A 25199-nucleotide genomic window follows, 5' to 3' on the forward strand; every position below is an offset into this window, starting at 1 on the left:
TTCTAACACTAACCCCCTTCCCCGGTTTCTTCTGGCTCTGCAGTTCCAGGTCACATCGGAGCACGCATTGTTCTCCTGCTCAGTGGTGGATGTGTTCTCTCAGCTCAATCAGAGTTTTGAAATCATCCGCAAACTGGAGTGTCCCGACCCTCAGATTGTTGGCAACTACATGAAGAGATTCGCCAAGGTGACTTTCACCTGCTCACACTCCCACAGAATCCCACAGCATGTCTGAGTATTTTCTTCACTCTAAGTCAGAACTCATGCCAGTATTTTGTTTCCTTTTCTTAGACTATTGGCAATGTCCTGCTGTCCTACGCTGACATCATCTCAAAGGACTTTCATAATCACGTCAAGAAGGAGAAAGTGGTAGGTGTTACAGAGGTTTAAAGGCAATCTGTACAGGCAACAAACACAGTTGTTCATGCAATGCTACATTTTATGATTTGTGGGCGTTTTTGCAACCACAACTTGTCTTTATTTCTTGAATTCACCAAAACCTAGAATTAGATAATGACTCATTAGCTAAATTATACTTCATGAAACTTGCAGTGCAATATTGTAAATAATCAACTGGGAAAGTTTCATGTTGATGTCTATTCGTTAAAAATGTTATCCTATTCATCTGTAGATTCTTGCAAAGTGGTTTGAATTTAAATGCATATCTTTAAGGATCGTTTTTCACATACTTACATACACCAAACTTACCAATTTAGTTTCTGTCTTTTTATTCTGAAGGGATGAAAAAGAAGTTATCCAAAATGTCCTCTGTAAAACCTTTTGACGCTCATATGTCAATACATTTATTTGGGAAAATGTAACTAGGCTATGCAAATTAGCACATATTTAAGTGCAAATGTAACCTTGTTCACTAGGGGTACTGTATAAGGTCTCTCTTTAAGAAGAAGACATAACGGTTTGTAGAAAATGTGGCCCACCACGGTAACAGATGGATATTTGTGATTAAATAGCCGTGACTGATTTAATAGTTTCATTTGAGCTCCATCAACAGAGCGCGTTGGTGTTTGTGGTCAGGATGATTGATTGTATCACAGTAAACTGCTTTTCAGTGTTGTAGATATTCCCAGGTTGCAGTGTTTCAGAGTGAATTAGAGCTGAGTAATTAGCTGAATGTGGTGTAACCTCGGGGAAAAGTGGGCAGCTCTCCCACAGGGACGAGGACCCCGGAGGAGCAGTGATTACTGAAATCTCCCACTCTCCTGCCCTGCATCACTGAGGCTTTCTCTTCGCCAAAGAAGCAATGACAAAAGTTGGGAGGACTAACCCTGATGGACTACAATTAAATGCTGGGAGCCGAGAGAGGGAGAGTGAAGTGTGTGTGTGTGTGTGTGTGTGTGTGTGTGTGTAAGGATTTTTTCTCTTTCTCCCCTCAGCCATGTATCATCATCAATAACATCCAGCAGCTCAGAGTGCAGTTGGAGAAGATGTTCGAGGCCATGGGGGGCAAAGATGTGAGTTTCCACACATGCTGTTATCGTTGGGATTGTGCTTCTATGACATGGCTCTTGTAGTCATTGCTTTTGTCTTCTTCCAGCTCAATTTGGAGGCTAGTGACTTCCTCAAGGAGCTGCAGAACAAACTGAACAGCGTTATGGACGACCTCAGCCGCATCTTCGCTGTCAGGTGTGTGTTTGATCACAGCTGAGAGACCAGTTTCTCCTGCTGATTCCACAGTCTGTTTACATGTTGTTCTTGTTGTTTTGTGATGCAGTTTCCAGCCCCAGATTGAAGACAACGTCAGGCAGATGGGAGATATCCTCGCCCAGGTTAAAGGGCAGACAGTCCCGGCCAATGGCAGCGTGGTTCAGGAGGCCGACAACGTCCTGCAGCCCATCATGGACTTCCTGGACAGCAAGTAAGTGTGGCTGGATATTGAACATGAATAATGCTTAAGTACTGAGCTAAATATGTCTCAGGCATTAAAGGTTTGTTCTAATAATATCAGATTTTCATCGAGATAATGACTTAAACCTTTAAAAACCCATTCCTTGAATGGCTTCTTTAACAAAGACAGTATTCAATATTCCGAGAGATGAATAAAGGATTTGAAAAAGAGAAAATTATTTCCTCCAACTAAGCAAAAATGGTTTCTTAGATACTGAAACTTACATTTAAAAAAAAAAACAAGTCTCACAGGTGAGATATTTTCTGTAAATATGTGAATGTTTTCATGGCCTCAATACACACACACACACACACACACACACACACACACACACACACACACACACACACACACACACACACACACACACACACACACACACACACACACACACACTCACTCACATACACACACACACTCTCTCCAAAATGACTGGTAATGTGTGTGTCAGTTCTGCCAGCTGAGAGATTGTGTTTCTGTGTTGCAGCCTGTCGCTGTTCGCTAAGATCTGTGAGAAGACCGTCCTGAAGAGAGTGCTGAAGGAGCTGTGGAAACTAGTGATGAACACAATGGAGAAAACTATTGTTCTTCCAACTCTCACTGACCAGACGGTGTGTAATAAACAAACACATCCACACTTGTTTTCTCACCTTTCTTCTTCTTCTTCTCTGCTTCTGAATTTCCATGCCTTTCATTGCTTTGTTCCATTTTAATGTACCCATCACTCTGCCATTAACGCCATCCTCTCTCCCTCCCTTTCTTCCTCAGGTCATTGTAAGTATGTGTGTGTGGCCCTCTGTTAGCATGAAGAAACACTGTGTTTTAACAGGAGTCTCAACACCACCCTGTGAAGCTTTACGTTCTCCTTCTCTGTGGATAACAGTGCATCAAATTTAAATGGCAGCACACATCGCCAGAGGCATAATGAGCCCATGGCACTAAAACCTGCTTTCTCTTTCAAAATGAAGCTTGTTTATTCTGAATGTTTACTTACAGATCAGTTTAACTTTAACTTTATTCCACCTCACTCTTCAAACTCTTGTTTCTGAAGCTGTCTGTCCTCACTAAACCTCCTGAACTCACCTCTCACTCAACTGCATATCCCTAAAACATTATGTTTATGTTTCTTTACTCACCTGTCTGTCCTTCTCTCAACCACAGGGCACTCAGATGATCTTCAACGCTGCGAAGGAGTTGGGCCAGCTTTCCAAACTCAAGGTGATGAGAACAGATCGCAGCAAACAAAACACATTTACTTAAAAATATCTACCGCATTTTATCAGTAACTGTGGTAAAGACTGACCCCTGTCTGATCTGTCCTGCAGGAGCACATGGGACGAGAGGAGGCCAAAGCTCTCAGTCCTAAACAGTGTGCAGTGATAGAGCTGGCTCTGGACACTATTAAGGTATTGTATACTGTGTCACACAAACACAACAGCCCGCAGGGTCTGGCGCGCGATTCTTACTTTTACAATATTTTATTTTGCGTTTGCTTTACACAAAGAAATACTAAGAACAGAGATTTATGTCATGATCTGGTACAATAGAAAGAATAATGGGATGCTCTTTAACCCTACAATGGGGTTGAACTGAGTTGTTGTCCAAAGCTGTATAGGCTCAGTGTGTATAATTTAGCGGTCAGGTCGCTGATTTCAACCAAATGAAGATCAGCTGGCTACCTCGCACCTGAAAAGTGAAGCCAGTTCTCAGAGTGCGTTAAACATGCATTCTTTACTTCATCCAGCAGGGGGCGACTGCAATGGTTGCATGGGGGAAATGGCACTCCGTCTCACTTGACTTATCCTGAGTATAAAGTCATAAAAGAGCGTCTCTAGAGCCAGAGTTGTGTTTGTTTGTGATTGGCTGCTGCAGAAAAATGGTGGGCGTAAAGAAAAGAACCCTTTGTAGAAATAAAGAGCTCATTCTCAGCATAAGAAAAACAAAATGGGTTTCAGGTGATTATACAAATTTGTGAATATTCAATTTCTGCTAAATCCTTCACACTGGTCCTTTTTAAATATGCTCATTCTTTAAGATGTGTATCTCACTTAACAAGACATATGCTGTAAATTAATATAAATAAATAAAATAAGAAAATAATTCTCCATGTATATCTGTTTGCGTAGACCAGTGCCTCTGAGAGCAAACCTGCTTCACACCACCTTGCCTTTTCTCCATAGCTCCAGGCCTGGAGCTACCTTTGTCACACATTTCCCACTTAGACTGTGTGTTATAGCTTCGGTGTGTCTTTCTGGCTATCTTTAATACGCCTGTGATCTCTCTTCTGTTGCAGCAATACTTCCACGCTGGTGGTGTGGGCCTGAAGAAGACGTTCTTGGAGAAGAGTCCAGACCTGCAGTCTCTGCGCTACGCCTTGTCTCTGTACACCCAGGCCACTGACAAGCTCATCAGGAAGTTTGTCCTCTCGCAGAACGCTCAGGGTACAACTTCAAGTAGAGACAAAACACACACACACACACACACACACACACACACACACACACACACACACACACACACACACACACACACACACACACACACACACACACACTGTCACAAAGCAGCATCAAACGGCTTTACACAAAAATACTTTCAGTCACTCTCAGAGAGCTCCAGTGCTTTTTCTTACTTACTACAGCTTATGGAATCAAACTGGATTATGAGTTGAATAGAATAACTCGCCTACAGTCTTGGAATAAATGTTCCTACTCATTGCTTTAGTGAATTACAGTAGCAACATCAATGCACAATACACACTATTTAAATCATGATTAGCAGAAAACAGGAGTGATAAATACTTTACATTTCTTGCTCAATGATGCTATAGTTGTCAAGTATTTAAAACATCAGCTAAATCACTTTCATTAGCATTTATTAAGAATGCTTTCCACATGTTTGAGCACCTTTTTTCATCCTCTTTCCTCTCTCCTCTCAGTGCACGGAGGGAAAGGGCTCAGGTGCACGGCAAATGAAGACACACCGCCAGAGAAACGTAAGTGTCAGCAGCGTTATGTCACATCTGTTTGTTTCCACAGCAACCTGCAGCAGCGCAGAAATATGTCGGGTCAAACTGTGAGAGAGCCAAGATAACCCGGGCAGCGGCAGCCCTTGGCACTCTGCTTCTTCTGGTTTATCCTCGTTTTACTTTCCAGGTTGAACTCCTCTTTATCAGCTGTTGAGAACAGGCCTACCTTATGTGAAGGACTGTGTCAGATAAAGCATGTTATATAAAGAATGCACACAGGACCATACTGTCCAAATCAGGGGACCTGGTGATGCAGTGAATAAAAGACCAAGTCAGCTGATGAAAGGGAGTCAAGCTTTTGTCCAGATTTGTGTGGTGCATTTTCTTTGTCTGTGGATAAGACAAATTAGCAGCCATTACAACGTTACATGTTGCCATTTGCTTAGCAGTAGAGCTGGCACAAAAGCTGCCTCACCCAGCCAAGTCCTGCTCCTGTTATTATCACAGAGAACCTGCCGGTGTGTGTGTGTGTGTGTGTGTGTGTGTGTGTGTGTGTGTGTGTGTGTGTGTGTGTGTGTGTGTGTGTGTGTGTGTGTGTGTGTGTGTGTGTGTGTGTGTTAATTTTAGTTCACATTCTGCTGACGCATCCCAATTCCTCAAGCCATAAATACAGTATCAGCTGTGCTACATGGTAGACTGCAAAACACACCGGTTATTGTGGAAAGTATGGCTCACAAAGTAATGATATAAATAAGAGTAACTGAGCATGTGTTCACAGCATCTGGGGTGGATGCCGTCGGCGAGGTCATCATGTGCGTGGACATTTTACCCCAACCTAATGGAGAGCACAAGATCGGCATCAAAGGTAAAAAACAAATACTGCACCACTGAGCAAAAGGTCTCCTCTCCGGTGTTGCTTCTCTAACCTAACCTATGTTCTTCCTTAAAGTGGTGGCTGCTAACGATCTGAAGTGGAAGGCACAGGGCTTCAGGCCCTTCGTGGAGGTGTACATCATCGGCCCTCACCTCAGCGATAAAAAGAGGAAATTTGCCACCAAGTCCAAAAACAACGCCTGGTCCCCCAAGTTCATTGAGAGCTTTCAGTAGTGAGTATCATCCACGGCCCTCTATGAATTATACATACTATACTATAACACAACTTCTGTGTCCATTTAACATCCATCAGGTTCCTCTAAATAACTAACAGTGCTGCAGAGCATACTAACGTAACCCTCTCACTATAAACAGACATATACAATAAATGAATACAGTGGAGACGAGATAAAAGCAACATGTTTATCATTTATGGGTTAAAGAGCCTCATGCAGTGTGCTCCATAACTCTGTAACAGGTGACTCTTTTTCATTTGTGTTGCAATAACAGACAGACAGTGAGAAAGCAGACAGGGTCCTCGTGGCTCAAATGAAATGCTTCATGTAGAAATAAAGAAACAATCACACACAAAAAACTGACACACGCACACACCTACACAAACATCCTGTACACATTTATCTACTCAGATACTCCTATGTGCCTACGTGCTCACATATTTAGACTCATAAGGCTAACGAAAGTCAGTCTCTGGGTTCTCTCTTTGCATGATTGAACTTTAAGTTCTCTCCTGGGTCTGCGGTTCCTCCATTTATAGATTAGGGTATGGGTGTTTTTATGCCTTAGTACAGGGTTAAGTAAAGCAAGTTTTCCAAACCCAGCCAGTACATGATAAGTTGATCAGTTGCGTTCCAAATGTAGCGGGTGATTCTAAACTAAACTAAACGTTTGAAGCGTTGATTCTTGCGTGGAGTTAAACACAGATTGGATTGTGTGCTGTTGCAGCTCGTTGGGCACTGAGGTGGGTCCGGAGAGCTACGAGCTGCAGGTGTGTGTGAAGGACTACTGCTTCGCCCGAGAGGACCGCACGGTGGGCATGTCCGTGGTGCAGCTGAAGGACATTGCCAGCAAGGGCAGCGTCACGCTCTGGATGCCGCTGGGCCGGCGCGTCCACATGGACGAGACGGGCCTGACGGTGCTGCGCATCCTCTCTCAGCGCAACAACGACGAGGTGGCCAAGGAGTTCGTCAAGCTCAAGTCGGACCAGCGCTCAGCGGAGGAGGGTCGCAGCTGAGGGGGAGGGGGGGGAGCAAAGACATGCGTGTGCACAAAAACCCAGAGACATAGCATTATGCACACATCTAGAAGTCTCACCTGCATAGATAAACAACCATGTGCAACACACAAGCACACACATGCTCTCCTGTACATATATCTGCATACATTATGCAACATTCACATTGCAATGTTATCAATGCAAAACATGAGTTCATAATCATTCATATTATTTATTTCCACTGCAATCAGTTTAGCCTCGCATTAGAACGCACTTTTCATCAATCTCTCCCAGAATGCATCATTCCTTTTATACACTGTACATTTTGACGTGATATAATGCAACGCAGCACCACAACCACACCTTGTGAATATCTCCAGGACGACCACTTTGCACTTTGGCTCCTCTTCTGTCTTCAGGAGAGCGGTTCTTGTCTAGCTATGCTCTGTCTGTCCGTCCGCCTGCCTGCCTGACTGTGTGTCGTTCTTCAAGTCCGTCAGTCTTTCTCCCCCACTTGTCGTTGTGTGCTCTGCGTAACCTTCCCACGGTGTGATGTGTTGTGTAGGTCGGAGTTCAGGCACAGATCTAAGATTGGCACCCTTTTTGCTCAAAAATCAAAACAGAGAAAAAAAAACTGACCTTAGATCAGCATACAGGGGGGCAACATCACTCCTAGTCTGTCCTGTAATGTCCTGCATGTTGAACCCAGGAACACTGTGATACACGTTGCTGTATTCTTGGCACCCCCCCCAACATAGAAGATGGGTGCCTACAATATTTTACCTGTGAGCATGGTGCGTTTATAACCCCGGTACAATGAGGTTTAATAACCCAGCTAGCCGTCATGATCATGGAGGAAACAGTAGAAACTGATGATGAGGATGATGTGCGTAGATAAAGGTCTTGGCCACATATTGTAAATATAAACAAAACAACCTTGCTTCACATCGTGATAAACGGAGCAATACCCCCAGTGTCAAACACATCCACACCCCCAGAGTGCACATTTACTCCAAAAAGGGCTACAGGATGATCAGCGGACGGGGTGTCAGTTTACGCACTAATGCATCCCTTTCAAAGACTCAGTTGATAAAAAGACCAGGAGGTCCCCCCCCCCCCCCCCCCCCACCACCACCATGTGGAGAAGCTCAAAGGACGCGATGCTGAAGGACACTGCTCCCAGTCGCCTGCACACCAAACCCATCTCTTCAAGGCAATAGTGGTTTGTTCGTATGTTCTTTTTACAAAGAGCAAACCCCCCCTGTGAACACGGCTGTGTCTTTTTGTTATCGTTTGTGTGAAGGTGCGTGTGAATGGGCTCTGAGATTGTGAGCAATATATTGTATGTAGAAACCCTTAATGTAAGCACTGTCAGTATAAATACAGAAGCACCAACTGCAATATCCAGATCCAAGGAATGGAAAACTTATGAGTCTTGTTTATTTTATTTACCTTCATTTATGGAATCATAAAATTCCCATTCCTAATGGAAGTGTGTAAGATAAGTGTCACTTTAAATAATAGGGAAAGTGATTTGTCCTTGAATTCCTATTTGCCTTTAGGACCAACGAACAAGAGCTCATGTATTTTTGGGGTATTTTTTTTCAAAGAACGAAGCCATCGGAGTCACCGCCAAGCATCTATGTTGTGTAGGTTTCAGTCTCGTCATGTGCATTAATAAATCTGTTACCTTTAACTGCATATAGGTGAGCAACACTCAGTCCCAGTCGGAGGGTCTTATAGTCTCTTTGTGGAACTTAATGACGTCAGAGCTGGGTCAAGCTACACCAGACTGTCCCTGCTGGCCTGTCACATGTTGTCTTTACTGAATACTGTTTAATTCTACCAAAAAGCTTCTGAATGTCATTTATCCTCAGAAAAGCCTTCTTTCTGTGATCAGAGGGACATTTAAATCCGAAACAGGACTAGCTCTGGGACAGCAACGCATGCCTTTAAATTAGGCAGTCCAAATTCCACTTTGGACTTTAATAAAATTGATCATTTTAGGAGAACTGTCTTTTCAAATGAGCTTTTCGTCCCTTTTAACACACAATGCAGTTACATTGATTTTAATGAGTTGATTAAGATATCCCAGGGTTCAAGACAAAACTCTACATTTCATCTTTAAAAAAGTATGAAAAACCACATAACCCATTATTATCCAGTTTGGGGCTTGTTGGTTGCCTGCTCCATGTATGTATGAGCACTGCACACACTCGCGCATTGACTACACACACATTTAAACACCAATCTCGGCTCAAGCACAAAAGGGCACATGTAAGATGACACACAAGCATGCATGCACGCCGACACAACTCTGTGGAGACCAATGATGCCCACCCTGTGAATAGAATCCACTGACAATTGCATGATGGGAAACTTTATCGTGCCAGCACGTGTCTCTTTGATGTGAATTATTTTACCTTGTTTTTTTTTTTAATCAAAGCTATGTAATGATAATTCATCAATGTGTTTTTGTTTTTCCAAAAGGCTTGTGAATACGTCATCCGTAACCAATATGAATGTAGTGTGAACACAGAACTCGCATGAGAGAATTATTTTCTACTAAAGGATGTTTCTAATTTGTTTCTTATCATTACTGATAGTTCTTTAATGAGGATGAAGAGGAACTGGAATGCAGCCTGATTGTGATCTGCTTCCTAATAAAAGGACATTTGTGTCGATCTATACATCTGCTTTTTATTACCTTCAGCAGGAGGTGGTGTGTCCGTCAGTCAACAGGATAATGGGAAACCACAACAGTTTCAGAGTATTTGGTGTCGTCATAACCAGAAATATACTGTATGTTAAAGCATGGCTGCTTCTTCCACACAGCTGTAATGAGTACACTGGCAGGGATTTAAACCCAGCCCGTTGAATGGAGTATCTGCTGCTGGTACCTTTTGGGCCTGCAACTAACAATTAGTTGTATTATTGGGTAATCTGGCTGCTTGATTAACAAATTGGATTAAAACATGACGGAAGATAATTGTCTGACAATTTCCTTTAAATGTATCTTTATTCCAAAGGCTACTATATTGCTGTTTGGGGGTGTTTGTAGTGCCCCCATGTGGCGAAGCCCTCAAACTGAAATAAAGACACCAGACAAGTTCTTATTTTACAGTAAAAAAAATGAAACCAAAACAAGACTTTATTAAAGAAGCATAAAAAATAAAACTCTTGATACATTTCTCATAACCGTCAAGTCAGCTCAAATTATACGATTATACAATTTTTCCGGCTCACGGTTAAAAGGTCCATAAACTTTCAAATAAAATATATTTCAATTTTAAAATTTCTTCAATAATTTTCTCATTTTGTTATAAATTGCCTATATGTAGTACACAGGAAATAAGGAAAATAAAAAAAATGGAAAATAAAAATAAATTTGAAGTAATAAAAAGGGTCACATTATTGTCTGGGATATTTAGGTAAGCAAATAAATTGTAAAAAATAAAAATGTGTAAAAAGTTTTTTTTTTTATCTTAAAAATTATTAGCTAATGCCAGGTGGCTTGAAGACATGCAGATGGTTAACTTACAAATAATGATACATGTTCTTTAGAAACTACACTTATCTTCAATTAATTCATTTTGCTTTTGAGAACAAGAGCCCAATGATTGTATTCAGGGTATATACACACAGGTCAGGCCTGAAACCTAGTTTGCTGACGTTTTACATTTTGGTTCTGCATACAAAAGAGAATTAAAGCAAAAAATAGGAGAGTGGCGGCTTGAGGGGTGTCTGTCACCCCTTACTGGCCTGGCTCTCTTCGCATCCCCCCCCCCTCTAATCACAAAAAAGGTCAGAGGTCACTGGCTAGCATACCTCAGGAAACCCTGTTTTCAAACCTTTAGGAAGGAAATGGGGGAGGGGATAAGTTTGGCAAAATAAAATAAAAAAATCAGCAGTCAATCTGAAAACTTTGTACCTTTTTAACAATGAAACTACTGTACACTAAACCCTAACAATTTCTCATTGGCCAGAAACACCCCAGTGAAACACTAGGATGTGCATCAGAACCATCTGGTAAATACAACACGTTTAATTCCTTTAACACGCCAATGTGGACAGTTTGAAGAAGGGCTCTAAGATCGGCGTTAGACTCAAACAACTGATCTGTTCTTTCAGATGCGTTCAAGGCCCCGCATCTGTTCTGAGTGCACACGGGTAAGAAACAAAATGTGACGTTTGACATCAGAACCTGACAGGGAGGCGTTCTCACACGAGCGAAAACAGGGTTGTCAGGTTTACAGCGCAGCGCCGCAGAAGTCTGAACACAGAGGCCTCCAGCTGCCAACCGGGTTTGTTCAACGCTGTGATCAATAGGGAGTTGCACCAAAGCACCATGGGAGAGCCTTCCAAAAGACTCCTGGTTCAAGCTCCTGGGCAGATTTTACCTACACGTATGGACACATGAATGAGTGCACTGCTGCGCTCAACCAGGACAGCGGCTTATTAGATTCCTCTGCGCAGCTGCTGCCCTTGTCACCTAAGTAGCAAACGAACAGTCAGACAGCAAATAAGTTTAACATACTGGCTGGAGCACCAAAGCACAGCAGAAACTGCCCATTTTCAAGATTATTTTTTTACTCTAAGTAGAGTTACCCTTTTTCCTTTGACATTAAAACCCTACGACCCGTCCTGATCTGAGACTACGTCCAGAGAGGACGACACACTGTGACTGCAATGCCCTACTGACTGGATCCGAATGTGATGGCTGTATAGGGACAGTTCGAAAATATAATTTAAAATACAACAGCAAAACATTCTGCAGCTGCTGGGATTTGAACACAAAGAGTGTCTGGAAGCCCTGGATGACCTAGCTACTAGCTGCCAAAAAGGATAAGTTCTACCTACTGCATGTGAGCCTGAAAACATGATCATGTGTCTGTGCAGTCAGAGGAAGCCCTTGAGAATTAGGTGTGTCGATTTTATTCTGTCGTCATGGCTTGTCTCATTCTATGAGCTGATTCCGTGCATGTTCAAAAAGGGCCAATAACGGCAACCGTGTACCAACTACATCGCCCAAAATCATACATACAGTATTAACACTATAGGAGGCAGTTACTGCAAACTCACACTGAATTCTTTAAAAACCACTAACACAAAACAGGATGCAACTGCCTTATCCGTAATGCTATGAAAACATAGGACAAACCTTAAACAACTAACCACATAGTGCACCACATTTGGCCAGGAGTACAGCGCTATATGGGTATGACAGTGTGTCATCTGAGAGTGCCATACAGCTTGGCTGTGAGAGTGGGGTGGAAGACCAAACCTACCAAAACTAAAACAGTAAGAGCAGTTTTTTTCTCGTACTAAGAGGGACTGGGAGTTACAGTGCATGAAAAAAAGGTTCAATTGAGCCACTTGTTATTGTTTAGTGTGGGAGGAGCAGCCTTCTCCATAACCTTACTGCACAAAACATTCACGTGTGACATCAGAAAAGCCCTATCTCATCCTAGAGTTCAAAATATGTCTGCGAGCCACACACTTGACAGTCAAGAGTCAAAAAATAGAATAGAATAGAAAAGGCTAAACGACTGATCTGAGTGTAACAGACAGGATGAGGTGGATGGATCAGAGCAAAGCCTTCCTGTGAGACTGGGAGTGAAGGAGGGACAGCAGGACAGAAACCAGACCTTCACACGGTGACACACGATGATGCAGATGTGAAAACAGCAGGAGTGAGCGATTTCCACACATACGCAATACAGAGATGTAAAGGGATTGTCAGGCAGCCCAAACGTACAAAATAAATGACCTCAGACACGTTCCTAAAGTATCTCAATGGTTTCTCACTTCATAATGGGTCATTAATGGAAATAAAAGCAGCAGTCACATTAGCGAAGCAGGGCATTCAAATTCACATGTTATTGAATTTGATCAGAAATTAAGAGAGTTCTATTAAATAGCATTCATTTGGCATTAAGGATGGCTAATTTTTGTGTGGCAACGAGAAACAGGAGGTCTTCCTAAGATGGCCCTAGGGTGTGCTGATAGGTGCCTGATCACATCGCAGATCTTTAAAAAAGTTCCAAACTTACAAAAAATAGCAACCCCGCCTCTTAATGTTACAGGCAACAGCATGAGTGAGAGCAAGAGGAGTGATGGGGTGGGGTGGGGTGGGAGGGGGGGCGTTTGTTTGGAACGGTTTGCCTCCTGTCAAGAAACATTAAAATAAGGAGTAGAAAAGTGCAGGCCTTATTGACAGCTTCATCGAAAAATATCTGTTAAGTACAAAAGTGTCAAAAGGAAAGGCTGTGAGAGAAAAGCAGGCAGAGATCTGAAGAAGCCAGAATGAAGAAATGTCGAGACAGACCGGGCGCAGACTGCGCCGGGTCGAAATGAAGGCCTGAAGAGAGATAAGACACTAGTTTCCTTCCAGAAGTTCACCACTGAGACCGTCTGAGGCAACAACTGTCTGCAGAGCAGTTTCAATTAACTTCACGCTGGATATAAGTCAGTCGTTATTATTATTGTTATTGTTATTATTATTATTATTATTATTATTCTTGACAGTTATCAGCAATAAATCAACATCAGTATAGTATCATCATCTCTATTATGCGTTTATTATGGTCCATCATGTGTGTGTGAAAGTTATTAGTGTGAATCCTTCTGCCACAGCTGGTGCCCCACTCCAGTCTTCTTCCTATTTCACCCTCCCCCCTGCCGGAGCATTAGGAAAAGATGCGGATGCACTGTGTGGTGGGGGTGTGGCAGACGGGGCACTCTGGCTCGGCTGACTGGCAGATCTGCCCGGCGCACTCCATGCAGAACAGGTTGTGGCCACAAGGCACCAGGGCTGCCGTCACCTCGCTCTCGAAACACACAAAGCAGTCCCTGTTGATCCCGGGGCCGACACCGACCAGACCTGCAACCCCGGGGCCTTTCAGACGACTCAGCATGCCAGAACTGAGACCCACGCCGCTGCCGCCTCCCTCGGAGTCAGTGGGTGAGCCGCCAGGCAGGGAGGAGGCCGAGCAGGAGGAGTAACCGGTGGACGAGCCAGCGGAGCTGGAGCTGGACGCTCCAGAGAAGGAGCCGCCTCCAGCATTGCCAGACTGCAGCCAGGAGAGAGTGCTGAGGGGGTCGCTCTGTGCACGACGGGCTAATGGGTGATCCAAGGGGCCCACGCCCGTGTCCTGAGGGAGAGTTGGAGACAATCGTGGAGTGATGGCGCCACCGCTGAGGCCGCTGCTGTTGCGACGTAGAGGCTGCTGCTGGGCGGAGCCCGATGCCTTGTTGCCTGATCCACCATTGACGAAAGGGGCCCAGATATTGGCAGCGCTGAACTCAAAGCCCAGTTCCTCAGAGGAGGGCATCCCGGGGGTGCAGTCGCCCCCGAACGTGAACCCTCCTCCAGCACTGCTGGAGCCTGTGCTAAAGGGGCTGGTTGGGCTGCCGGACTCGTTGGCCTTGCGAGTGTTGCTGAAGTTTTCTGAGTTCATCCCGCCATTGTGCGTGTGATATGCTACCGAGGAGGACATCTTCCGGCCGGAGGAGTGGTGCATGGACATGGGAATAGGAGGAGGTGGGGAGCCTGGAGTTGGAGGAGCTGCAGAGTGGTGGCCAGAAGCCCTGGACCACAGAGTAGACGCCAGCCCGGCGCTCAGGGCGCCCAGGCCTTCAAGACTCACATCAGTGCCATTGGAGTGGAAGTCGTTGTCTCCCTGCAGGTCTACAAAGGTTCCAGTTCTCAGGGTGATGTGGGTCTCGATCTCCTCTCTCGCTCGGTCAACGTTCTCTGGCATGCCGGTTACCTCGAACACAGGGTCTTTCTCTCGACTAGGGGTCACGATGTAGGTGTGAGTCTGCTGCTGGATGCGCTTGATAGTCGCTCCCTTTGGTCCAACAACCAAACCTACTACTCTGTAGGGAACCCTCACCTGGAAGAGAAATATTTAAATGTTACTATGTAGGGGATATAACAGTTGAAGTTTATTTTGAAACACAGATTAGCTATCCAACATCCAGAGTCACACATAAACAAAATAACAGCTATCCATGGGGGGGGTTCACTACCTGTATGGTGGTCTGTCCAGGTAAGTGTGGAGGTCCAGGGAGAGAGCTGGTGCCAGTGCCGGTGCTGCTGGTTCCTCCTCCTCCTCCTCCTCCTCCTCCCCCCTCCTCCTCCTCCTCCTGGCCCTCCGGCTTTGCAGCGGGATGCCCGGATCATAGAAAAATGCTCAGCCGCAGAGACAATTTCACGTTTAGCCATTTCCACATCCTCTCTACGACCCGTCACGATGAACACGGGCTCCTCACCCCTGACTGGCGTCTTTATATAGGTATTTGTCTTTGCACGCAAGGCCTTAATCTTGCAACCTGAAAGATGCAGAAGCACATTAACACCATTATCACACACATTCTTTTTTTTTTTAAGTTTGTGTGACTATAGGGACGTTTTTGTTGAAATAGGATACTGCAGTTTGTGGTGTTGTTGTTTGAGTATTTACCATTAAACATTTAAGTAATTTGAATGCAATTGAACCACAAACGGCAGCCCCCAAATACATCATATAGTGGAATCAACGCCCCTCACAAACCATTAAAAAAAACGATTATTATCTTTGATAAGGTAGTATTCTTTTTTTTGCAGGATTATTGCATTAGTGTGCATAATTAATCGCCACTTTGTTACACACACATAAACCATTGTAAACCGCTCAAATACATATTTGAATAAAGGGAAACGGGTGTACTTAGTCCTCAATTACATTCAATAATCATAGCACTCGAGTATAGGGGCTTAAATAAATGCGCCATTTTCAAATGTATAAACACATATACGTTGTAGCAAATGCAGTATGCATAAGGTAGATATGAATGAACAGCCTGTCTGCCTAAAAACGAAGTCAATAGCTGGTGCACTGCTGGTGTCAACGCATGCTCTGTTTCTTTAAATATGGACGCTTCATTCCCGGCGACCAATAGGACGCCCGGAGTGTGATGTCATTGTGGGAAGCAGAAAGCATGGCTTTTTCAAACAAAGAGAACAATGCCGTACCGCTGCCGCGTCTGCAACGGGCGAACCAAACCACGAAGAAGGGCCAATTTAAAGTGAATGATATATATTGGTAAACAAATAAAATAAAAATCATATGTGTAAAGGGAAACGGCCCGGGAGCGAGCAGCAGCCTCGGCAGACAGAGCTGGGTGCAGGGCGTAACACCGCCCAGTCCCGTGTTCGTGCGCCTGCAGCTGCCCCGTTTCAGCTTAAAATCAGCAGCAGAGACAATAATTATCTACTATAAACACCTAAATGAGTTAGAAATGTGAGCCCAGTGTTTAAATGTGACTCCTTGTATCTGTGATGTATAAAATCTGCACATTTCGGTATATTTCCTTTGTTTGGTGCAGGCTGCTAGACATGTCCAGACTCCCGACAATCTGCCGCTTTGTCTGACCCTCTCCACCCCTCCCCCTCCCTCCTACTCATCACCCACACTCTCTCACTCACTCTATGTCAAGGCATTGTCTAAATACTGTTAGAAATGGAATATAAATAGATTATGTATGGCTTCATTATGCGGGAGTCGCCGCATTATGTGGACATTAAAGACTAACAGAGTGCAGCCAGGCGAGAGCATCAAGCTAAGGCAGTAAAAGTTCAGAGACCCTCCTCTCTCCAGACTGCCACCCAAACAAAGAGCCACCAGGCTGCATGCTTCCTGACCGAGCTGTACACAAACAAACACCCAATAACCCCTCACTAATAAATAAAAAACAGCAACACAAACACTCATGCTCTTACCTTGTCTTCCAACTATTTCGGCCACATGTTCAGAGCTGGGGACAGGCACACATTCAGTCATGTTGACACTTCTTTTCCTGCTGCATAGGACGGAGCTTTGTTCCCCGTGGAGCATTGAGTGCGAGCCGGCCATGTGGTACCCGCCCGAGCCGTAGTACTCCGGGGATGGAGAGCAGGACGACGGCGAGTCCCGGGACCCGTTGCGATGCTCCAGCATCTGTAGATCAACGTAGCCCACACCGTTACAGCCGTCAGAGCCCGGACCCTGGGTCCCATCCAGAGGGTCGACCAGTCCGCCGCCTACGCTCCCACCGCCGCCCACACAGTCCACCTTCTCCATGGCCATCAGTGACAGCTGGTCCAGGGCGAAGCGGAGAGCCTCTTGGTGGTCCTCTTCCCGGGAATCCTGATCTGTCTCCCGGGGAAGACCGACCCCGTTGTGCTGGCTGCTGATCACCACGTCGTGGTCCATAATTTCGGGGTGGAATAAAGGGCTAGGCATAGTCTCTCCGTGGATCTCACATCAGATCACGAATGCCTGTTTGTTGGGAGTGAACTCACCCTCTTCTGTAAAATAATAATAATAAAAAGAAACACAAAAGTCAAGTGTTTGTTTATCATTAAACACACAAAATCAAGATTGGAGTGGAGCACTGTGGAGCTGCCGATCATCAATAAAGAATCGCATGCAGGAGCAGTGTTGATTTGAGCGCCTTGCTTTGTCTGTTGTTGCTTCTTGTCTGACAACTGAAACCATCCAGGTTGTTTTGTCAGGATAAAGCATGTCCGCCTGAACGCAAGTGAACAAAGTATTCCCTTGCAAAAAACAAAAACAACCTATGTGGCACCAACATCACTCTTAAATGCACGGATCAAATGTAAAAAAAAAAAAGAAAGATAAAAGATTCATATTATCTGTTGTTAGCCCCAAGAGCCAAGCTAACAGGCTAGCTCCACACAGTCGGCACTCAGTCACGTTGTCGACCCCTTTGTTTGGGAGCAGCTCCGCTAGCTGCTAGCTCTGCTCTGACAGTCCAACTTGTGCCCATTCTCAAAGGTTGATTTTCAAAATAAGACAAGTGCCAAAAACACACGAACTTACTTTATCCTGCCTTGGTCGACGAGATCCTGTCTTCGCTTGTCGCCCAGGTTTTGATGGAAAATATGAGAAGAAGCCAAGAGGAGGAGGAGACCAGCTCAGTGCAGCGCTAAGGAGCTAGCAGGGTTAGGTTAGCCTAGCTAGCACGCTAAATGGGGGGCGTTGGAGAAAAACGTTTAAAACGAAAAGAGGGCACTGTTGTTGTTTTTCTTCTCTTTCTGGAGTCAGAGCATATTCCTGGGAGTGTCAATGGGTCTTCATTCTGTGTACCAGCAGGGGAACGCAGCTGAAATCCAAGGATATTTGTTATCTTTTTAGTGAGAATAAAAACAGTGGTTCTCGGCTCTCTGCTGCTGCTGCCTGACCCCGGTCGGTCTGCCGCCTTTGTCTCGCCAGGCGCACGCCGCTCCGTCTCCCTCACACGGCACTGACGTCACCAGCGACACAACAATGGGTTCAAAGGCCACATGCAGCATCAACGGCGAGCCACCGCTGCTGTCATTGTGTCTGACAGTCTGCAGGGAGATATTTGATTTGCCAATTTTATTACATGTCTTTGCATTCACCACAGTGAACGCATTTCTGTTTTTTTGGTTGGGTGTGTTCATCATGGCTACCAATGAGGTGTTTTGGATTTTCCAACAACAGCTTTCCAAGATGCTGGTGCATTGTGTGCGTTTCTGCAGTTATATATGCTTTCTAAGTTCTAAAAATGTAGCTGTTACATTTCAAACGCACACTTCTTTGTTATGAATTGAAATAAATAAACAACAGTATAGTTAGTTTATTTGTATAGCACATAAAAACAACAGGAGTTGATCCACATTGCTTCCAGTCAAGAGGGTGCTTCCAGTCAAGGGGGATGGGTTAATTTCCTAATTCAGGTATACATAATTAAGAAATAGAGGCATAACTGCACAACATGAAACAAAATAAACCAAGCATAATAGATTAAAATAGTAAATCTAATCCCAAAAAAAAGCAGAAATCTCACATGGCGACATCAGACTGAAGACAAAGGATTTATTTTTTTTAATCTTAAAACACAGCTAACACGGAAACTGACATTAATGATCACTGTTATTGCCCATAATGGCTGCGTAGAAATCCCCTCTTAGAACAATTTTTTGCCCCCGTTTTCAGGGACACTGTTCTGACCAACTCATTTGCTTTGGCTCAACAGACTGTAGATTTGGAAACAAGGTTTCATCCCACTTATAACATCTATCTATCTATATATATATATATATTAGTATGGTTTTATGATAGACATGAGCAACGTGAACCCTGTATTTTAAGAAGAACAAGACTACAATCTTTACAAAAAAAAACATGTCCAACTACCATAACATCTATCTATCTATATATATATATATTAGTATGGTTTTATGATAGACATGAGCAACGTGAACCCTTTATTTTAAGAAGAACAAGACTACAATCTTTACAAAAAAAAACATGTCCAACTACCATAACATCTATCTATCTATATTTATATATATTAGTATGGTTTTATGATAGACATGAGCAACGTGAACCCTTTATTTTAAGAAGAACAAGACTACAATCTTTACAAAAAAAAACATGTCCAACTACCATAACATCCTAGGTAGAAAGAGGAAAAGGAACAATAAAAGACAATCAACACTAGTTTTCAAAGAGCTGCATTTATTTGACAGAGACAAATAATGAATCTTGTATTGAGGTACAGTACATCTTGTTATGAGGTACGTCAGTGTTGTACTTATTTTTTTGTATTATCTGAGGGTACATATCTTTTCAGTTTAAGCTTAAATGTAGCTGATGAAACAGTACTGATTTTTTTTTTTTTTTTGTCAACACAAATACCATAGCTTGAACTTCAAACCATGTAAACTCTCATTATTGTAAGAAATAACACTGCTTTGAACTGTAAAATCTTGAAACAAACTAAATTTGAATAACTCACAGCCACAAGAGTGGTGTGCGCATGTAAACATACTGCAACCTTTTTATGTTTCCAAACATAAAAACACACTACCTACAGTGCCAGATTAAAATATAGAAGAGCAACATGTTAAAAAAAAAAAAAAAAAAATACTTAAGATGTCAACATGAGCTTATACATTCAACACACACGCACACACACACACACAAAGTCACATACATCAGGTTTGTGTTTTTATCTTGGAGCTTGAACAGCTGTTAACTAAATGTAACACTGCATTGTGTAGAGCAACTGTTGTGAAACTGCCTTAGAAGTACGACTTCTTATGGGAACAGTAACATCCTTTGAATCAACGTAGCATCAATGGTGAAATGGTGAAGCTATCGTTTCCTGAAAACACTAAACAGTATAGAGTCTGAAGACAATTCCCAAACATTATTAGAGGTAAAAATGAACTAAAACCCAAGGACCCTTTCAGAAATACACCGTCACAAAACAAAAATAAAAACAAAAAAATAATCTTTGTTTAGGTAAACAACATCTGCAGAATGTCTGCATTAAGGGTATATTTCACTTGAAATTGAGTAAAAAAATCTTCATGGAGCCAATTATTTGAAAATAAAAGGAGTTTACCAGCAACTTCATGTCAAACAAGCCTGTGGGAGAGATGAGAAACAGACATGTTACATGTACTGCAGTTCAACGTACAGCAATCAAACAGAGGCAATGTGATGGAGCAACATTACAGTTATAGGCAACAATAGATCAGGTCCTGCAGTTCTGTTTACCTTGGCTATAACTCCTCCTTGTTCACCTTCTCCACCTTCTCTTCTACTTTGTTAGCTGCTGCTGCTGCTTCTGCAGCGGTGTCCTCTATATGAGCCAACATGTCAGCCGTGAGAGCTTCCTCCAGCCGCCGCCTCACACTCTGCACCAGGTCCTCCTGCTTCCTAAGAGACACAGAGGAAGACAAGGAGCCTATGAAAACAGCCCGTTCATGGCATAGATGATGACGATGAAGAATTACTTCCACAAGTGAGGGAACATTTAATGCAATTAAATATGTTTCATTGTCATATGTTTGCCACCAAAGTACAGCACAATGCAAATGTGCAATCTAATGTTAATCTATGTGTAATCTATGTTTTTAAGTGATTTAATTTCACAAGAGGAGTAGAAAATGATTATTGTCAATGAATAAAAAAAACACAGAAAATTAATTCTGTATAGTGTATATGTATTTTGTGTAATTTCTCACACATGCTATCTAGGTGAACAATCAAAAAATATGAGAATATTAATAGTGTTAAAAACATTAAAGAATAACTTTAAGAAGAAGTCTTGAGTTTGACCGAGTTGTAGTAACTTCCTCCTCACAAAGATACAGCAGCAAGAAACAATTTACACCAAGGGACTAAAATACAATGCTGACTTTAATCCTGGGCTATTTGAGTTGACTCCAACACATTTTAAGCTTGGTGCTTTTTTGTCAGGTAGAGGACACATATTTATGTAACACCAGTAACCATTTACTAAATCAGTAACTTAATATAATTACCCAAAACTAACTATAGCCCTAACAAGTCACACTACCTTACTGACTGGGTGCATGTCCCACAATAGACTGCACTCTTACAGCTTACTCGAGTCCCAGATAGTTTAAGTCCAATGTATTGGTGATAACAAGTCACAGTAGCGGGCCCACAGCTGTGATGCTTGTGTGAACATCTCACCTGATGTCATCGTCGGTCACTACGAAGGCTTTGCATAGCGGTTGTGATGTGTTGAGCCAGACTCCGGGGTTTTTCTCCACAGCAGCGGTGAGCTGTCCGGTGACGGGGGAGGGGCTAGTGTGCAGCGCACTGGCGATGGAAGACAGCAGAGTTTTATCTGAGCTTACAGGACCAACACCTAGGAAGAAGACAACAGGGAAGTACAAGTCAAGCTTTTAGAAGAACCCCGGTTTTTAACAACACAAGGTTATCATATTAGCTTCAGTTCCCTCACCCTGTAAGCCTTTGGGAAGATCCATAGTTTTCACCAGCTCCTCTGCGATATCGAATGCATTCAACCCGCTCAACTTCCTCTCCCAGAATAGCTGAAGATTGAAGCAAAACAGAAAAAAAGAATCCTTGTTAGGTTTTATGTACAAAGCCAGAAGGTGACATTAAAGAACAATGGGACACCAGGTTTTATATTGGCTAATATTTGTCAACTATGCAAAACATTACAACTAACTGCAGGAAGAACAGAATCAGAATCCTTCATTAGAGTGGAAATGTACAGCATTACAGCAAAATTGGCATAGCAGGTGAAAAAGGCAAGCAATAATAAAGAGTACACTAACTTATTAAATATAGAGATGGAAAGCACAAATTAGTAATAGAATCGAAATGAAGACGTATAGGTACACAACTTTAAAAATTGTTGATTTTATCCTTGGGCTTACTTGTTTCGGTTGGTCCACAGACTTCTGCGGGTCCGCCTTCACCTTGTTGTTGGGATGATTCGTTACCTTGGTCACCGGTTGTTTGAAGATGGATGCCGTCTGTCGAACTGGTAGTGTTGTGTTTAAATCAGGCTTGGCCTTTAAGAGAGACAACAGCATGACTGATAACCAGCGTTGATGAAGGTAAAATACAATCTTTCTTAATATGACCCTATTGAGAAGTAACTGCATCTACACAGTTGTATGAATGCGTTATTGTTATTGTTGTCATTACCTAACAGGGGGAACAATGTAAACATTACAATGAACACCGGTGGTTATCATTATGTACAAATAGTTTCAAAAACGAATAAGTGTTGCCTGGTTTTTTTAATCAGGTTCTGTGGGGAAAGAAAGCCACTCTTAAAAGAAAAGTAAACACTGTGATAAGGGTTAGAAAACAAAGTCAATCCGAAATGTGTGGCTGAATAATTGTAGAAAAACTGCAGTGTCAAGCTGTACAGAGCTGACACAAACCTTTTTGATACACACTCAAGGCTGTATTTACTAGCTAATGTGCCTCCACTGATTACTTCACATTAGAGACTCTTGCTTTGTTGGTCCTGGTCAGAAAATACAATTAAAACCCCTTTGATTTATAGTGAAGCAATAACCCCGCGAGTTGCATATGTTTTACAGAACTGTATACTAATTTAAGTGTCCACAGATCACCATGAAGTTTCAGGGAGAATGTCCTAGCACAGTGATGTGTGGGGAAGAATGCAGACTCACCCTGATGTGATGATTGTTGTCGTACAGATGCTTGTGTCTGCTGCGATGCACTTTGGTCAGGAGCGACCATCCTGCTCGGGAGTTGCTGGCATTCACATCTGTGTGAAGGTTGTTGCCCAGACTGCGGACTATCTGGGGTTTGTTGAGAATGCGCTTAACAGGTATACTAGAAGAAAAGAAGAATATTCAACATCCCATAATGTTCCTTCTCAATAACTAAGGCATTAAAGCTGTTATTGCGCTGTACTGTAGTGTACTACTTCCCAACTTCATCTCAAAGACTATCATTTGAATTAGTATTTTCATCATTTATCAGACAGATCTGTAAACTTCTGAAAATATAATTATTTATTTGCATTCAGGTAATTCTTTATTTGAATGTTTCCATTGAACTAAAAGATAAAGACTTTTTTTCTGAGCAGTGGTAGTTAAATTGAGCACAACAGTAAACATCTACAGCAGTAAAATGCACATTTCTACAGGTGGAATATTAACCCAAAAAGATCACAATGGTAAAACATTGACAGGGACGATATCACTTAGGATATATTTAGATTTTATGATGATAACACTTGCATACTGTTCTATAACTTAAGTAAGCTTTAGAAATAGAGTTTTTGTGGGGTAATAGTACTGTTACTAAAGTAAAGGATGTGACTGCTTTCCACCATCATATGGTTTATTCTAAATTCAAAAAAGATCTCTTTGCAGGCGTAAATGGCGCTAAGCTTTCAGAGGGCATCTTCAAATGATCACAATACATTGTTATCAATGCAGCACATCTGTACACGCCCACAGGTGGTGTAATAAGCTAGTTTGGGAAAACACCGGTTTGGATAATCGTCTGTGGGTGGAGCTTTCAGGGTTTATCAGCAAACTATCAACTCTATTTGTAATAAAGTAGACTGGCTGGCTTTTCAAGCAAAACCACTGAGTTGAGAATAATTGTGCAACTAATACTAATAGACTTGTAAATCTTTACAAGAGGTAAACTATCTACGAAACAGCCTATCCTTTATCTCCATGTTTAAAAAGGAAAAGTGAGCTGCTGCTGAGACTTTTGTACCGCATCCTTGTGAATCCGAGCTGGGGCCCAACGCGCCGCAAGTCAAGCGTGTGTAAACAATGAAACTCAGCTAGCTAATCAAGCTAGCTGCGCTACTAATGTTAACAAGCAACTATCGCATCAATTAACATACTATTGTTCACAAGTGGAAGTCTACAAACTAAATAAACTCAAAACAATCGTAAGCGTGCGTTAAGCGTGTTAAACCAAATAATATATAACACAGACATGACCATTTTTCTAAGAGTTTTTCTGAAGTGCAAAACGCATGTATGCATGCGTGCATTTCCTGCAGAGAAACTTTTATTTTACCAACTCAAAGGGCTGAATATTAAAAGGTCTCACCCTTTCCTTTCCATGGTCTCGGTTTTCTTGGTTTGCTTGTCTGTGATTCTGGCTCATGAACGATAAGAAGCCAGCTATCTGTTTGTTGATGCAGTCATAATTTTTCACGGCACGGTTTGTTGTCGATTCCCTCTGCTGTCTCCCGTCAGGACCTTCACAACTGCAGATCACTCCGCCAGCCTCCTAACACAATGAGCGGAAGACACCCGCCACATCCGCAGTGATATAGTGCGAAAGTGATGCGCCGAGTTACTGATGCAGTGAACTAGAGCAGATAAGAGCGCATGGAAGTGTGTTCTATAAATAAAGTACGACACTTTCTCAAAAAATGTTTCTAAACCACAAAGTTTATTTTTAGACGTGGAGGCATTTCAGATTTGAGCTATGAGACAGGCAAAGGGAAATTAAGATTAAGCCTTTTTTTTTTTATTATTGTACAGTCCTAAAGGCAGAATGAATCGATTATATAATTGTTTTAAATAATCATGCTCAGAAAATCCCGTTATAAAATAAAACATGAACCCTCCCTGCAACCTCACACAAATACAAACTACAAAAAGTAGAGTCTGTCCATGCCTTATCTAATTAAAGTTTGGATTAAGTGAACATATCCAAGAAATGAGATGCAATACTAATCACAAGGAAAAACTGAAAACTAGAGCCCTAAACAGAAATTGATTTTTTAAAATGTATTTTACTTTTACATTTGACATTTTCTTTGTTTTTAACCAGCCACAATCTTTACATTTATCATCTATCTTTCCGTGAATCGTATTTACTAGTTAGCAAAATATC

General features: G+C 42.6%; 3 protein-coding genes across 3 annotated transcripts in view; 1 reads left to right on the forward strand and 2 right to left on the reverse strand.

Moving 5' to 3' along the window:
* The window catches only part of LOC134866196 (protein unc-13 homolog A-like), a 33754-nt gene extending 24083 nt beyond the window's left edge, over positions 1 to 9671 (forward strand). The window contains exons 30-42 of the mRNA XM_063886206.1: positions 44 to 187; positions 292 to 369; positions 1395 to 1472; positions 1556 to 1644; positions 1733 to 1876; positions 2394 to 2517; positions 3068 to 3124; positions 3232 to 3312; positions 4200 to 4347; positions 4845 to 4901; positions 5653 to 5739; positions 5824 to 5980; positions 6711 to 9671. Of these exons, the coding sequence (XP_063742276.1) occupies positions 44 to 187; positions 292 to 369; positions 1395 to 1472; positions 1556 to 1644; positions 1733 to 1876; positions 2394 to 2517; positions 3068 to 3124; positions 3232 to 3312; positions 4200 to 4347; positions 4845 to 4901; positions 5653 to 5739; positions 5824 to 5980; positions 6711 to 6999 (1533 nt within the window). The 3' untranslated portion in view covers positions 7000 to 9671. The remainder of the gene's footprint in view (positions 1 to 43; positions 188 to 291; positions 370 to 1394; positions 1473 to 1555; positions 1645 to 1732; positions 1877 to 2393; positions 2518 to 3067; positions 3125 to 3231; positions 3313 to 4199; positions 4348 to 4844; positions 4902 to 5652; positions 5740 to 5823; positions 5981 to 6710) is intronic.
* A 420-nt stretch (positions 9672 to 10091) lies between these two features.
* LOC134866181 (RNA-binding protein MEX3B) lies at positions 10092 to 18218 on the reverse strand. Its single transcript, XM_063886184.1, is given in 5 exon segments — positions 10092 to 14879; positions 15016 to 15117; positions 15119 to 15318; positions 16748 to 17314; positions 17850 to 18218. Coding segments are annotated over 4 exon segments (2013 nt in total). The 5' UTR covers positions 17250 to 17314; positions 17850 to 18218; the 3' UTR covers positions 10092 to 13670.
* A 1276-nt stretch (positions 18219 to 19494) lies between these two features.
* On the reverse strand, positions 19495 to 24579 carry mbd3a (methyl-CpG binding domain protein 3a). The gene is made up of 7 exons (XM_063886197.1): positions 24405 to 24579; positions 22994 to 23159; positions 22223 to 22360; positions 21781 to 21871; positions 21507 to 21684; positions 20562 to 20723; positions 19495 to 20429 (listed from the first exon to the last, which is right to left on the reverse strand). The coding sequence occupies exons 1-6, from the start codon at positions 24416 to 24418 to the stop codon at positions 20567 to 20569; spliced, it is 744 nt and encodes a 247-aa protein (XP_063742267.1). The 5' UTR covers positions 24419 to 24579; the 3' UTR covers positions 19495 to 20429; positions 20562 to 20566.
* Positions 24580 to 25199: the final 620 nt, after the last annotated feature.

The sequence above is a fragment of the Eleginops maclovinus genome, chromosome 6 (assembly GCF_036324505.1).
Source record: "Eleginops maclovinus isolate JMC-PN-2008 ecotype Puerto Natales chromosome 6, JC_Emac_rtc_rv5, whole genome shotgun sequence".
In the NCBI taxonomy this organism is placed as follows: Eukaryota; Metazoa; Chordata; class Actinopteri; order Perciformes; family Eleginopidae; genus Eleginops; species Eleginops maclovinus.